General features: G+C 42.8%; 1 protein-coding gene across 1 annotated transcript in view; it reads left to right on the top strand.

The window, feature by feature from the left end:
• The first annotated feature begins 807 nt into the window (after positions 1–807).
• LOC148516897 (tetraspanin-18-like) overlaps positions 808–15,320 on the top strand; it is a 40,430-nt gene continuing 25,917 nt past the window's right edge. The window contains exons 1-4 of the mRNA XM_088479428.1: positions 808–864; positions 10,620–10,814; positions 13,822–13,896; positions 14,034–14,132. Of these exons, the coding sequence (XP_088335554.1) occupies positions 808–864; positions 10,620–10,814; positions 13,822–13,896; positions 14,034–14,132 (426 nt within the window). The remainder of the gene's footprint in view (positions 865–10,619; positions 10,815–13,821; positions 13,897–14,033; positions 14,133–15,320) is intronic.

Here is a 15,320-nt window from a genome sequence, read left to right on the forward strand (position 1 = left end):
CTCCTAACACGGCTTAGTAAATAGACCCCTCAATCCTGTTCACAAAATGACTGTGACCACTGTTTGTGGGTGATGAGTGTAATTTAACTTAGAGAATTAAGGGGTCTAGTTACTAAGCAGTGTTAGGAGACAGAGTGAAAAGTGATAAGAAAGTGATAAGGAGCCAACCAATCAGCGCCCAACTGTCATCTCACAGACTGTGTTTGAAAAATGCTAGTTGGGAGCTGATTGGCTGGCACCTTATCACTTTCTTATCACTTTTCACTCTGTCTCCTAACACTGCTTAGTAACTAGACCCCTTAGCTGGTTTTCTGCAAGACTGGATATATATATTGGAGATGTGCAGTTCACTGTTTTTGAAACACAAACACACCCAAACGTAGGGGTTCCGAGTAGAACCGAATCCCGTCTCGGGTCTGCAATGGGTTTGGAACTTGGATTTAAAAACTGAATCTTGGTTTTGGATTGCATGTAAACGGGTCTAAATTACATGATTTTAGCTGTTTTTATAAATTTCAAAGAAATCCAAAACCAAATGTGAATCCAAATCAAAACACTTGAATATGATTTTGCCGAGACCAAAACTATAATATTTTAGGGTGGTTTTGCCAAAACCAAAACACCAGGGTCCGTGCACATCTGTAATTTATATTTATATCTGTTATTTCAAGTATTTATTTTACAAGTATACTGCATACCTAATAATTAATTACCTCTTATTTTCTCATAGACGAATTGCAACGTGTAAGATTTATTTGTATATATTACTGATACAAATTGCCTTTTAGGTAACACCAAGGGCAGAAGATGGGGATCTTACTATTCATGAAGTATATGATGTTTCTTTTCAATGCATTGATATTTGTAAGTATTAATTTGTACAATATATTAATATTATCATGTTTGTAATCAATGTGAAACATTTACAGTAAGTGACACTGGAAGACATTAAAGCAATATGTAGACAGTATCAGTCAAAACAACTCGCTAGAATTCTTTATCTTTTTACTAGCATCCCTGTCAGTATGTCAAACGTAGTCACAGATGACAACATCTCACACTGATAAGCTGAACCAAATTCTCAGTTTATTCAAGAAGGAAAAACAGACAGCGCAATTATTTATAATCAAACAGCAAAACATCCCAAATTCCTGTTATCCTGTCTGTTACTAGACAGCTAGCTATATGTGGCCACTAACTGGTATCGGCCACCCCCACAATGCAACACACTTATATACTCACTTCCAGCCAAGCACTAATTACTTAACACAGAGCTGATACCCTCTTCTGTGTTTCTGTCTGTCTATTAACCACACCTCACAGCCTGTCAATTGACACTAGGGGGTAAATTTACTAAGAATCGTGTCAGGTCGACACAAGTGAGTTTACTTTAAAGAAAAATTTACTAAGAATCGTGTTTTCAAATCTGTGCAGGCTTTTGAAAACATACTGCTCACAGGGATGTCTATTTGAAAAGTCTATTTTGGTCCAAGTTTGCTTAGTTTATGGGTTTGTTTGCAAACACAACTCTTAGTAAATTTACATGTTGTATTCTTTTTTATTGAAAGTACTTATGAGTTTGGTCGATAGTATATTGAATCATGTTTTCTTTTATGGACGTAACTTGCAGTTAGATTCCTGTTTTAAGCACATTTTTACTTTTGCAAATCTTTGTGTCTGGAAAACAGGCAAAAGACGCCTGAGAACGCAATCTCAAGCAGACACGATTTAGTAAATTTACGTAATTTTATGTATATATGTACAGTATGTATGTATATACTGTATATATATAGCAGAATCCAATGATTCAGCACTCTCAGCAAGAACATATTAACCTGGCCAGGTGCCACCACACTTTTCAGTACTCACAATATCCTACAGCAGTGCGGCACTCTGCCCCATATAAAGATACAGACATGGTGACAATATCAATGTTTCAATTTATGTAGTAAATTTTCTTCAGGATACAGTGTAATACAAATGTTCCTACCTTATAAAGACCCACCACCATCACCATGTGAAGCTAACTGGCGTTCTCCGTTGTCCCGTCTGGTCACACATCGATGACGTCACCAGCGCCTGCCGATGACGCACCCACATGCCTCCAGACGGTGCACACCACATGTCAAAACAAATAAATAAATAAACCCATCACCTAGCAACAGGACACAAAAATAGCAATTTTATTAAAAAATCTTTCTCTAATTAAAAACGTCCATTATAATAAAGAACTGATATATTGAGCCGCTCAACTTACACAGATAATACCAACTAAGTATCTCGACATTTTTTACAATTCACATATTTCATAAATTTAATCAATAAGCTGGATGAACATCCTTAATCATACAAATAACAATAATACATTTATATGCACAGAGGGCCTGATTTAGAGCCGCTCGTAAGCGGCCGCTCGTTCGCTCCGAGCGATGTTCGCACATCTGCGCATGCATTAGGGGCGTAATGCGCATGCGCCAACCAGTCATTGCAGTCGGAAATCAAGCGCTCACAAAATTGCGAGTGCCTGCTAATTTAAGTGACAGGATGAGGCGTTTGTGGGTGGTAACAGGGGAAGGTGCTTGAAAATGGGGAGTGGAGATCCGAACGCAGGCGTGCCAAACGGTCAAAACGGGCATTTTAAGGGTGTGCATAATTAACAAAGCAGCGTCATCGACCACGTCACTTGGTTGTTTCTTAGCCTGAACTGTTCGCATGATTGCGGTAGGAAAATCCTACCATAAGCACTGCGAGCAGTTCAGACGCCTTTCGATGTACTCAATTAATCTAATAAATAGTGGAGATGACGTAGGATGCGAGCGGCCAGGGGGCGTCTTTACAAAATAGCAAGCGCATGTTTCGTTCGCTCGCTCAGACATAGAGGCGTCAACAGACCGCAAAGAGCGAGCGCTCAATTTAAATAGCCGGCCCCTTTTTCTGAACGAGCGAGCGCAAATAGCGTCCGATTCTGAATCAGGCCCAGAGTGTATCAGAAGATGTTCCAAAACCTACTTATCCAAATATTACATTTTATATTGTCAAGTTCTAATATATAAGATATAATAATACTACAATACTTCTTGACATACAATAGATTGCTACAAATTATACATAATGATACCCATGCTTATGTTTAATTTGTTTGCTTTGGCGTCTTCACCTAGTGGGCGGCAGCCTGTGTCAGCACTTTTTCGTGGCTGCCACCCACTAGGACTTCCAGCATCTTTGCCTGGCAGGCGCCAACACGCCAGGGCTTTGGCGTCTTTACCTAGTGAGTGGTAGCCTGTGTCAGCTCTTTTGCATGGCCGCAGCCCACTAGGACTTCTCACATCTTCTCCTGGTGGGCACCAACCCGCCATGGCTTCGGTGTTTTCGCTTGGTTGGCGCCCGCCAGGGCTTCGGCGACTCCGTCTGGTGGATGCAAACCCACCAGGGGTTCGACGTTTCCACCTGGTGGGCACAAACCCACCAGGGCTTCGGCGTCTTCACCTAGTGGATGGCAGCCTGTGTCAGCTCTTTTTCATGGTGCCTTCGCCTGGAGGGTGCCAACCTGCCAGGGCATCGACGTTTTTGCCTGGCGGGCGCCAACCTGCTAGGGCTTTGGCGTCTTTGGCTAGTGGACACCAACCCCCGAGGGCTTTGGCGTCTTCACCTAGCAGGCGCCAACCCACCAGGGCTTCAGCATTTCCACCTGGTGGGCACAAACCTGCCAGGGGTTCGGTGTTTCCGTCTGGCGGGCATAAACCCACCAGGGTTTTGGCATCTTCACCTAATGGGTGGCAGTCTGTGTCAGCTCTTTTTCATGGCTGCCACCCACTAGGACTTCTCATGTCTTTGCCTGGAGGGCATCAACCCACCAGGGCTTCAGCATCTTCGCCTGGCGGGCGTCAAACTGCCAGGGCTTCAGCATCTTCACCTAGTGGGTGGCAGCCTGTTTCAGCTCTTTTGCATGGCCAACACCAAGTAGGACTTCTCACATCATCGCCTGGTGGGCACTAACCCGCCAGGGCTATGACGTCTTCACCTGGCGGGCACCAACCCGCCAGGGCTTTGGCATCTTTGCCTGGTGGGTGCCAACCCACCAGGGCTTTGGTGTCTTCGTCAGATGGGCACCAACCTGACAGGGCTTTGGTGTCTTCACCTGGTGGGCGCCAACCCACCAGGGCTTCTGGTGTCTTTGCCTGGGAGGTGGCTGCCACCTTCCCAGGGCTTCTGGTGTCCTCTTCAGAAGTGCTGGGTCCGTCAGCTGCCACCTCTGATGACGTAGGGAGCCATGATCTGTTTGCGGTGGCCATCTTTAAAATTCCAAGATGGCCACCGCGAGCCAATCTCGGCTTGCAACATCAGCGGTGGGGGCACCCGGCAGCAGCAGCTGCGGGACTCGGCACCTGTGTGGGTGGCGGTGGCAGTCCCTGCCAGCCATTCTGCTGAGTATGGCAGCGGCGCCCATTTCAAATATGGCGCCCAGCGCCATTTTTGAAATTCAGGATGGCCGCCGTGAGCCGCGATTGGCTTGTGGTGGCCAACTTTGAATTTAAAAACATGGTGCTTTGGCGCCATTTTTGAAATGGGCACCGCTGCCGTACTCAGCAGAGTGACTGACAGGGACCAGGATCCTTTCGGATCCAAGCCCTCTGCCGTTGCCTGCACAGACGCCGGATCCCACCGCTACTGTGTCCCTCTGCCACTGCTGCCCGCACATCACTGCCGCCGCACAGATGCTGCCGCTGCCCATTCCACCACTGTCTACTGCTCCACCACCGCCACTGATGCCTGCTTGACCGCCGCTGTGTCCCTGCTTACACCCGATGCCATTGCCGGATTGGTCCACCGCTAACGCCCACAAACGACAGCCATGTTGGTACACCCAAGTGAAGCTACAGTGAGTACACCTGCTTGAGGCTCCTACTGAGGCTGCACAACAAGTTGTAAAGTCCTATCTATACAATGGCGGAATCTTGTGGTAATAGTTTAAAAATTCTAACTCTCTAATTTACATGAACCCCAAAAGCATGTACCCTGGAACAATAGCTACCTAATAAAACAAACTCCAAGTCTAAATTCGCCCCCTTACCCTGAATTTTGCCTTCCCATAAATCCCCCATAGCAAACAGCAGAAAAGTGGTCTTAATTGACAGTGTCAGAAAAAAGTGACAGTTGGAACTTTAGATTACTCCCAAATCCTCATTTTGATGTTTTTGTCCTGAAATTTGGCATGCAGCACCGAGCAACAGTTTTACCTGCCCGTGCCAAATTTCAGACCTGTACCTCCTGTAGCTTTTGAGGTGTAGCCCTTTAAATATCATGCCCCCCCCCCAGAATTGTCTGTGGAGAAATCCTTTTTCTTTTAGATGTGCCCTTATAATATATATATATTTATATATATATATATATATATATACAGTATATATATATCTCCACAGAAAGTGCGGCACTCAAGGCTTGAATTACAGCAACTCAGGGACTGATTAAGGATCGCTCGCATTTGCTAATATGCACGCAATTGGCCAATTGTTACGTACTGTGCATGTGTATGTATCTCAGTGCACATGCTATAAGCAGCCACTGTGATTGAGACTGTGATCGCAGTGACTACGCAGACCCATCGCAGAGTGATTGACAGGAAGTGCCGTTTGTGGGTGGTGACGGGGGGTGGTCAGTGAAACGCAGGCGTGCCAGTGTGTTTCAACGCTGCTGCATGCATAAATTAGCCACTGTAATGCCTTACGCAGCCTGAGGTCTCATAGCGTGTGAGTAAGTTAGCAATTTCTTAGTAAGGTCTGACCTTGCACAAGTGTGCGTGAGGCTGCGATGGTACTTGACTGTACCGATGGTTTCACAGTCTTGCTAAACATTAATGATGTGTGTAAGGTAAAGTGGGCATCCTTATGTAGTGCTGCGAGGGCATAGCGATCACAATGGATTAGCATACTATCGCAGTTGAACTGCGTGCATATTGAATCAGGCCCTCAATCATCAGTATGTTTCCAACATTTCAGGACTTTAATTTGAATATACCTATGACAAAACCTGCCTTATATACAGGTGTACCACCGTGTGCAGAGCGGACCCTGGGAGCGTGTCTCACAACACTACAGGGGTCTATTTACTAAGCAGTGTTAGGAGACAGAGTAAAAAGTGATAAGAAAGTGATAAGGTGCCAGCCAATCAGCTCCCAACTGTCATCTCACAGGCTGTGTTTGAAAAATGACAGTTGGGAGCTGATTGGCTGGCACCTTATCACTTTCTTATCACTTTCACTGTCTCCTAACACTGCTTAGTAAATAGACCCCACAGTTTTATAAGCATATCAAGTCTGTACTTTTACATGACACCCCTTGATAAATGCATTGGGTGTGACTTGATACACAACAGTCTTGAATTTTGGATGTGCCATGTATGGACTGAAGAAACAGCCAATAATGCATCGGATGGGTTTTGAGTAACAGTACAGGCTTTAGATACTTTTGTAACAGTGTTTGAATATATTTGTTTGTAACCCTATTAAAAGGCCAATTGTTTGTATGTACTTCACAATCCTGCACCTCATTCTTTTCTTTTTCTTATAAGTTGTGTGTTCCCTAAGAAGTGCTGAAAAGTGTAGCTGCAGAGTTTTCATAAAGGAAAAGGGACAACGAGCTTGCTATAAAAAAGTAAATGTTGGCTATGATGGAAAGAAGTCAGAATATACCGGACCCCTGTACACTTCCAAAAGTACTGTACTTACAATGGGCATGTGAGTGTCAGAACTGGACCATGAAGCAATGGAAGAAGGTGGCCTGATCTGATGAATCACGTTTTCATCTACATCATATGGACAGCTGGGTGCCTGTGCTTTATTTACATGGGGAAGAGATGGCTCCGGGTTGCACTATGAGAAGAAGGCAAGCCAGCAGAGACAGTGTGACGCTCTGGGCAATGTTCTTCTTGGAAACCTTGGGTCCTGGCATTCATGTGGATGTTACTTTGACACGTACCACCTACCTAAACATTGTTGCAGACCAAGTGCACTGCTTCATGACTGTTCCCAGTGGACATTTATAACACAGGGTTATCAGTGAAAAATATCACGTAATTGAGCAAATCTGAATCTCTCAGCTGTAATGGGGGCCTGTGAATATCCTTATTTCCTAGACCATTACTATAACAGGGATGTGACAGCTGCAATGGATATTATCCCCCTTGTGCGTATACAACCCCGCATACCACACCGTCAAGCCCCTTGGTTTGACGACAGGGTTAGTGAACTCAAGAAAAGGGGTTGTAGACTTGAAAGGTTATGGAGGAAGGATAATCTGGTAGAAGATAAATTAAAACTAATTAAAAATATTGGAGAATTTCAATCAACATACACCCATAAGAAAGCAGAGTTTCTTTGAAATGAGATCATGGCAACAAACAACAGGCCAGCTCAGCTTTTGTATTTGCATACAGTGGGGATGCTTTGCAAACCAGCATGCCTGCAGCCTAATGAAACCCTTTCCCAGTCAAGATGCAATGAGTTTGCAAAAGACAAAGGTGACTGTTCAATCCTTCTGGATCTCTCAGCACCATTTGATTGCATGGACCATAGGAATATAATTGAGCGCCTGAAATTTTTTTGTGGACTGGATGGCACAGTCCTTAGCTGATTCAATTAATTTCTCATCAGTAGGTCAGAGAGAGTTTATTCTGGAGTAAACGCTTCATCACCAGTGCCAATTTCATGTGTTGTCCCACAAGGCTCTATACTATCTCCTATGCTTTTTGCAGTATACATGCTACCATTGGGTAAAATAATCAGACGTCATGGGCTGGTCTACAACTGCTATTCAGATGATACACAACTGTCCTTTGCTCCAGGTACAGAGAACCCAATAACAACCCTAAATGGCTATCTAGCTGAGCTCTAGGAGCTGGATGAGTGCCAGTTGGCTGCGACTGAACCCTGATAAAGCAGAGGTCCTAATGATAGGTCACAGGACAAGACTGCAGCATAGCCAACCAACAGGACACTCTTGGGGGTTCAGAACTCCTAAATACTGAACATGTCCGGAATCTTGGTATTGTCCTGGATAGTGGCTTGACACTTAAACATCAGGTATCAGCTACAATCAAATTCTCATTCTTTCATTTGAGGAACATAGCCAGAATTAGACACTTAGGCCCTCATTCAGAGCCGTACGCTCTGAGCAGAGCGCACGCTCTGCATGAGGGCCGGGCTCCTTTTTCATGGAGCGTCCTCCTGGACGCTCGTATAGCTGTGGGTCACCACCCACAGGCTATACGAGCGTGCATTTTGATGGCCGCGATGGTCGTGACCATCGCGACCATCGAAATTGCGAGCCAGAGCCTGCGGTTGAGGTTTTCAACCGCAAGCTCCGGAGTGATTTTGGCTCTATCAGAGCCAAAATCACTCCCACTGACATCACTAGTGATGTCAGTGGGCCGGCTTCTGACGGGAGGCGTTCCCGTGGGAACGCCCCCGTCAGGGAGGCACGCCCCCGGCACGCCCACCAAAGGGGGCATGCTGTCAATCAACATTGACAGCACGCCCCCTTTGATCGGACACAACGAGCGAAGGAAAGTCCTTCGCTCGTCGTGTCTGGCGCATGCGCACGACGGAGCTCCCTCCGTCGTGCGCATGCTCAGTGCAGACCATCGACCCACTTGCGAGCGTACAGCCGCTCGCGAGTGGGTCTGAATCAGGCCCTTAATTCCTTGAGAAGATCTTTATATTATAATGCCTAGACTACTGCAATGCCCTCTATCTTGGTCTCCCAGCAAAAGTATTGTACCACTTGCAGATGGTAGAAAATGCAGCTGCCAGGCTATTAACCAACCAAATTAGATCCAGCCACATAACACCCATTCTCTACTCCCTTCACTGGCCGTCTGTAAAATGGTGAGTCATTTTCAAGATTGGCTTACTGACTTTCAAAGCCCTACATGAGCAGGGCCAAGGTACTTGAAGCAGCTTCTGATCCCAAACTGTTCCACTCGATTACTGTGATCCATTGACGTATAACTACTAGCAGAACCTAGAATCTTACAGAATTCATTTGGGACTCGAGCTTTCAGCTTTGTGGCTCCAACTCTATGAAACTCGCTTCCTCATACAGTTCAAGAAGCCTCCACTCTAGAATCCTTCAAAAATAGACTCAAGACTTACCTGTTCACCCAAGCATTTCACTAATGTCCCCTGTTAAGCTTATTTTATATTTTGTGCTATAAGGGCAAATGTAAAACACTTTTGGTTCTGTAAGGAGAAAAGTGCTATATAAATAACATTATTATTATTATTAATATTCTTCTTCTTCTTCTTCTTCTTATTATTATTATTATTAATATTATTATTGACACACATAATCAGATTTATAAGGTTATATAAACAAACAGCAGTTTATTATCAAAAGATATATCAGATGTAGAAATACAGTCTACTGGTGCAATTCAATAGAATGATAAGCAATAAGAGAATCAATACTCAACTTATATGTGCAAGTTCTTAAATATGTTCTTCATATCTTCATTCATCTGTCAAATCATCTGAGGATACTTCATTATATGATGCTCAGACCATTAATAATTGATGTCACACTTGCAGACATCTAAGTAGAGATGCATGTCACTTCACTGCCTTACACAAATACTCTCATACACTAATCCTCTCCCAACCATAGGGAAACACTCTTTACAGTGTATCTTTTCCCTTCTGCTTACCAAGCTAATCTCTGTCCATCTTACACTGAACATTCTTGGCATGTGTTTGCTCATACCATATAAGGTACTACTACTATCAACTGTTTCGTAAGAGTCCACCCTCCCTGTGAGTGCTAGGCACAGACAAACACATGAAAGTCACAGTTGGCTCTAAATATATAAATGGACAGATACTGCATGGTTCAAACTCCTTTTCTGGTCTCATTCGGGAATGTAGAAAATCAAATTATTACCCCTATGGTTACAATGGCAACGGTATTCTCTGATGGCAGCAGGGTAATGTGCCCTGTCACACTGCAAAAATTGTTCAGGAATAGTTTAAGAAACATGACTAAGAGTTCAAGGTGTTGAGTTGGCCTAAAAATTCCCCAGATCTCAAACTAATCAAGCATCTGTGGGATGTGCTGAAAAAACAAGTCTGAACCATGGAGACCCCACCTCACAACTTACAGGACTTAAAAAATCTGCTGCTAATGTCTTGGTGCCAGATAACACAGGACCCCTTCAGAGGTCTTGTGGAGTCCAAAGTTTCATCATTAGTTTAGTGACATTCTGGTAAGAGAGAGGAAATTTGAATGTACACAGCTGGCACACAAGCATCAGTTGTCCTCAGTGGTACCTTCCTGTTACCCCATCTCATCATAAAATTTTAGCATACATACATAAGAGGTCCTTTCTAAAAACAAGAACAATTGTATTGCTTCAAATTAAACTGCTATTTGTGAAAATCATTCTAAAAAAAATGAAGTCCTTCCCCTCTTGTGTCTTATGCTTGATGATATCTTGTGGAGCAAGTTTAGTGTTGACATACTGTCATAGCTGTTTACATTGTGATTGTAGACAGGCTGACTGCATCTCATTTAGTGAATGCTCTTTTTCTTTTTTTCTATTAAAATTTACTGTATACCACTTTTTTGCAGATGGGAGGAATCAGCCTTTTAGGTATTGGTGTATGGATTGTTGCAGACCCTGATGGATTCCAGGATCTTTTTACCTCAAATCCATTACTAAGTGCTGGTGGTTACATCCTACTTATTGTGGGACTTTCTTTATCACTTCTTGGATTCCTGGGATGTTTTGGAGCAATACGGGAGAATAAACCACTTCTGTTATTGGTGAGTTTAGCAAAATACAAAGTGTATATTGCAGAACATATCTTGATTTAAAAAAAAAACAACAACAAGGTTAAATTATTTGTTTTATTTGTTAGCTCTATAGTCAATTCATGTTTGGTATCACTGTTATTATACTAATTCTAGCATGTTTGACTCATTATTCACCAAGTCACTAGCTATTGTAGTGACCATATAGCCTTTTCCCCTCTGTGTTTCCCCAGCCCCATTCTTCAATGTTTCTACAGCCTCAAACTCCCTTGTCTCTTCAGCATCATGCCCTCTCCAGTGTCTCTTTAGCCTCAACAGATGGGTTGGGTACAGGATCCCAGCAGTCGGGATGCCAGTGGTCAGAATACAGACAGTGGCATCCCGACAGTCAGAATCCTGACACCAGCAGGAAAGCACCTTAATCCTAGGTAGGCATAAAATACCATGTAGAACTCTGAAACTTTGTACAATTCTTGGGAGCCAATCTTACATTATGAATTGCTTCATCTTCTTGCATCTCTCCATAAACAGATTCATTTAAGTGAGACTTCTGTTAAATTTTTACTTTTACTGTATAAGAAACCTATGAACCTAAGACTTGTATGGTGAGTATCTTTTTCACATTAAACTTCATTTAATTAGATTGGTCTCTGTGACTCTTATCAGATCAATTTTGCCTGTGAATTTGTCTAATCCATGCTACATATTGTACTGCATGTTACCATTTGGTTAATGATACCCTGGAGTTAATTGTAATTGCGTAGGGAAATCAGAAACTTCCTACTTGGACTGTGTTGCTCCTGAACCATTTTCTGTGGTGGCATTATGGAAATTAATAGTGAGTGAGAGATACTGGGATGTGTAATTCAGATCAGGTGTTTTTTTTATTAACACTCTGTCAGATACATGTCACACAGACTCAAGTGAATGCTGATCTTGACAAAATGATGGACAGTGGTTTGAAATTGGAATATCTTGGAAGCTAGTCAGTGACACTTACAATTATAAATTTTTTACCCCAGACTGTAAGGGGTAAATTTATTAAAAATCATGTTTGTCCGAGATTGCAATCACAGGAGTATTTTGTAATTTTTCCAAACACAGGAATTTACATAGAAAAAAACAGGGGGATTTTCTGTATCTTTAGAAGTGATCACGGTCAATTTGAAGTTAAAATGCTCCAGAAAATACAGCTAGAAATTAATACACCATTGTCTAAACACGGCAGTACTTTCCTAGACAGGAATACAAAACAGGAATTTAGCAAAAATCGTGATTAGAATCATCGGTGTAATAAAAACAAATACGGTGTAAAAATAGAACTTACAAATAGACTCCCTCCTGAGCAGATTGTCTAGCAGAAAAATACACAGATCAGTGTGATCCATGTATGTTTCTGCCTTTTGGTGTTCAATAAATTGGGGTCTGGGTCAGCTGCTGAGTGGGACAAATGTCCCCCTTTGCAGTGCACAGCGCATAGTATTTTTGTATTTATTGGGGGAGGGGCAAGGCCATGCCTCCCAGATTTGCACACACCCCCAGTACCTGGGTTCCATTCAGCTCTTGACATCTCTACACACTACCAAGCACTGGCCATGCACAGGACTTGGGCTTGGATTAATTGATCCCATTTTTTTCTGCTCTGATGGGAGATGCAGCTGATCACTGAGAGGGCAGGATGGGCACTTCATGTCTCATAGAATCGCATCCTGGCATTACACTCCCCATTCTGCCCACTTCACTAGGAAGTGGATGAGATGCGGGAGAGCCACCCACTCTTCCGGTATACCTGAAAATTCATGAGTCTTCTGGGAGAGTAGATGAGTATGATTAATCCTAGTAAACTTGTGCAGACCAGAAAGTCCCTTACAGAGCAGCTGGTGGAAATGTATGTTACCACAATTTTAGGCCTATATACTGTAATCCAGCTTCCTGGGAGCACATTGGCAGTTTACTGAACTTGCTCCTATGATCAGATGTCCTTGAATTTTAGTCAATGAAACAGTACTCTTTAGAATACTTCTCTGTGTGGGACCTTGGCTTGTTCAATAACCTTCCTGACTACTTTGTTCTGGACTATGACTCTGTGAACACTGTTAGCCCTTGCGATACTGTGGCCTTGCTTGTCCTGCAGACTGAACTGAAGGCAGAAAGACTTTTCTGCTCTTATATATTGTTTATGCTATGCATGTTATTTTAAAAAAAAATCAGTAAATAATTTAATTACCCAGAAAAGCATCATATTCTTCCCTGCCATTAGGATCCATAAATGCCATAGGAACTCACAGAAGCATCCCTTTTTTCTGCTGTTACATTAACATAGTATATATGGCAACAACTGGATCAGTATGAATGACAGCCGGACCTACAGCCGGCGGTTCAAATCCTGACCGGCACTAGAAGATCCCGACAGGGTAAGTATTCGTACTATACCTAACCCCCTCCCCCCTTAATCCGCCCTTAGGGGTGCCTAACCCTAACCTCCCCACCTAGTGCCTAACCCTAACCCCCCCTTAGTGCCTAAACCTAACCCCCCCATCCCCACAGCCTAAACCTAACCCTCTCTGGGCATGCCTAACCCTATCCTCCCCCCGGGGGTGCCAAACCCTAACCCCCCCCTTCCCCTAGCCTAACCTTAACCCTCCTGGGGGGTGTGCCTAACCCTATTTCCCCCTGGGCTGTCGGCACCCGCCGCCCGGTTTACCTTCGTTTGGTATGACGGGCGTTGGGCTCCAAGCATAGGGATAATGATGGGCGTCAAGATTTTGACTGCATACTGGCAACAACCTTTGCTCTTTGCTCTCATACTGGCAACAAACTTTGTCTACCTTACTCTGCACTGAATGACTTTTGGTAAGAAAATGATTCAGATCCATTTATAACGAAACTGTGTTCAACGAAAATTTATAAACCAAATAAATCACATGTAGCTGTTTTAAGTAATAAAAAATATAATGTGTTTATTTTGTATATTTATATGTTTTTATTTCACCTAATTAAAAAGTATTTTCTATTACAGTTCTTTATACTTGTTTTGCTTTTCTTCACTGTCGAACTTGTTGGCGTTATTCTGGCCTTGACTTATCAGAACATGGTAAGTGTTCAGCAAATAATGGGAATAACTCTGCCTTGAACAGTATGGATTTAAAGCTTTAATTTATATCTAAAGCTGTATAATTTGGTATTGAGTCCTTTAATACATAACTGTAATTTAAGTTATCATTTTAACAGGTCAAGGAAGAACAATTTCTGCTTGAGTTGCAGAGGTATTACAAAGGAGACAACTCTTCTGAAGTTTTCAGCCAGTCCTGGAACACCATTATGATCGCTGTAAGGTTTATTCAACTTTTGAGTTATTTAATGCTGAGTTACATCAGATCTACAATCTCAGCTTGTGCATACTGGGAGCTGCCATAGTGATATCTTTGTTATTGTAATTGAAAAACTTTGATCTCTATATGTTTACATGGAATGGGTATGAAATCCCAGCTGCTGTATAGCCGCTGATTCATATCCTGTCGCCGGAAGCCCGAAGGATGAAGATGCCAACAGGGTTGGTAAGTATGCTAACCCTACCCCTCTACCCCTTCTAACCCTAACCCTCCCTTAAAGGTGCCTAACCCTAATCTCCCCCCGGGGTTGCCTAACTCTTTCCCCCCCTTCCCGCACACTAAACCTAACCATCCCTGGTAAACAAGCATACAAGGGGAAATGTATTCTGTTACATATACCAGTGGTTCTCAAACACAGTTCTCAAGGCACCCTGTGTTTCTGGGACTAAATCACACATTTACAATTTTTTTTTTTTTTAAGTATTAGTAAATGTATGATTTAGCCTCAGAAACACAACATCAAACATTTAAAATCGATCAAAATCGATCAACTTTGATGTTGTGTTTCTGAGGCTAAATCATACATTTACTAATACTTAAAAAAAAACAAATAAAAAACTGTAAATGTGTGATTTAGTCCCAGAAACACAACATCAATGTTGATCAATTTTTATTGGTTTTAAATTGTTCAAACTCTATTAAAATCAACCTTTAGTAAATATATCCATTACACTCCAGTATTTAAAGATATCCCAGGCTGGGCACAGAAGCAAAATGACTGAGGTGTTAATTATTTCACCTATTCTCACTCCTGGATATCCTTAAAACCTGGACTGGTAGGGTGCCTTGGGGATCGAGTTTGAGAACCACTGGCATATACAGTATTTAACATAGCGCTCGCGAGAGAGTCTGAATCAGGCCCGGAGTCCCTTCCAAAATGTCATCCTGCTTTAGTTTGTTCAACAGATGGCTGGTTTACCTAGGGTAATGAGACCTGGAAAATATAAAATGCTGCAGAATAAATTTTATGGAGATAAAAAAGGACATCCAGCTCTGCATGAGCCCAGTATATTAAATATATTTCACCTACAGTAGGGGGTATAGTTACTAAAGTGCGGGTTTTTAGAAGTGGAGATGTTGCCCATAGTAACCAATCAAATTCTAGCTATTATCTTCTTTAATGTGC

This window comes from Taudactylus pleione, unplaced genomic scaffold, assembly GCF_031769625.1.
Source record: "Taudactylus pleione unplaced genomic scaffold, aTauple2 ptg000232l, whole genome shotgun sequence".
Taxonomy (NCBI): domain Eukaryota; kingdom Metazoa; phylum Chordata; class Amphibia; order Anura; family Myobatrachidae; genus Taudactylus; species Taudactylus pleione.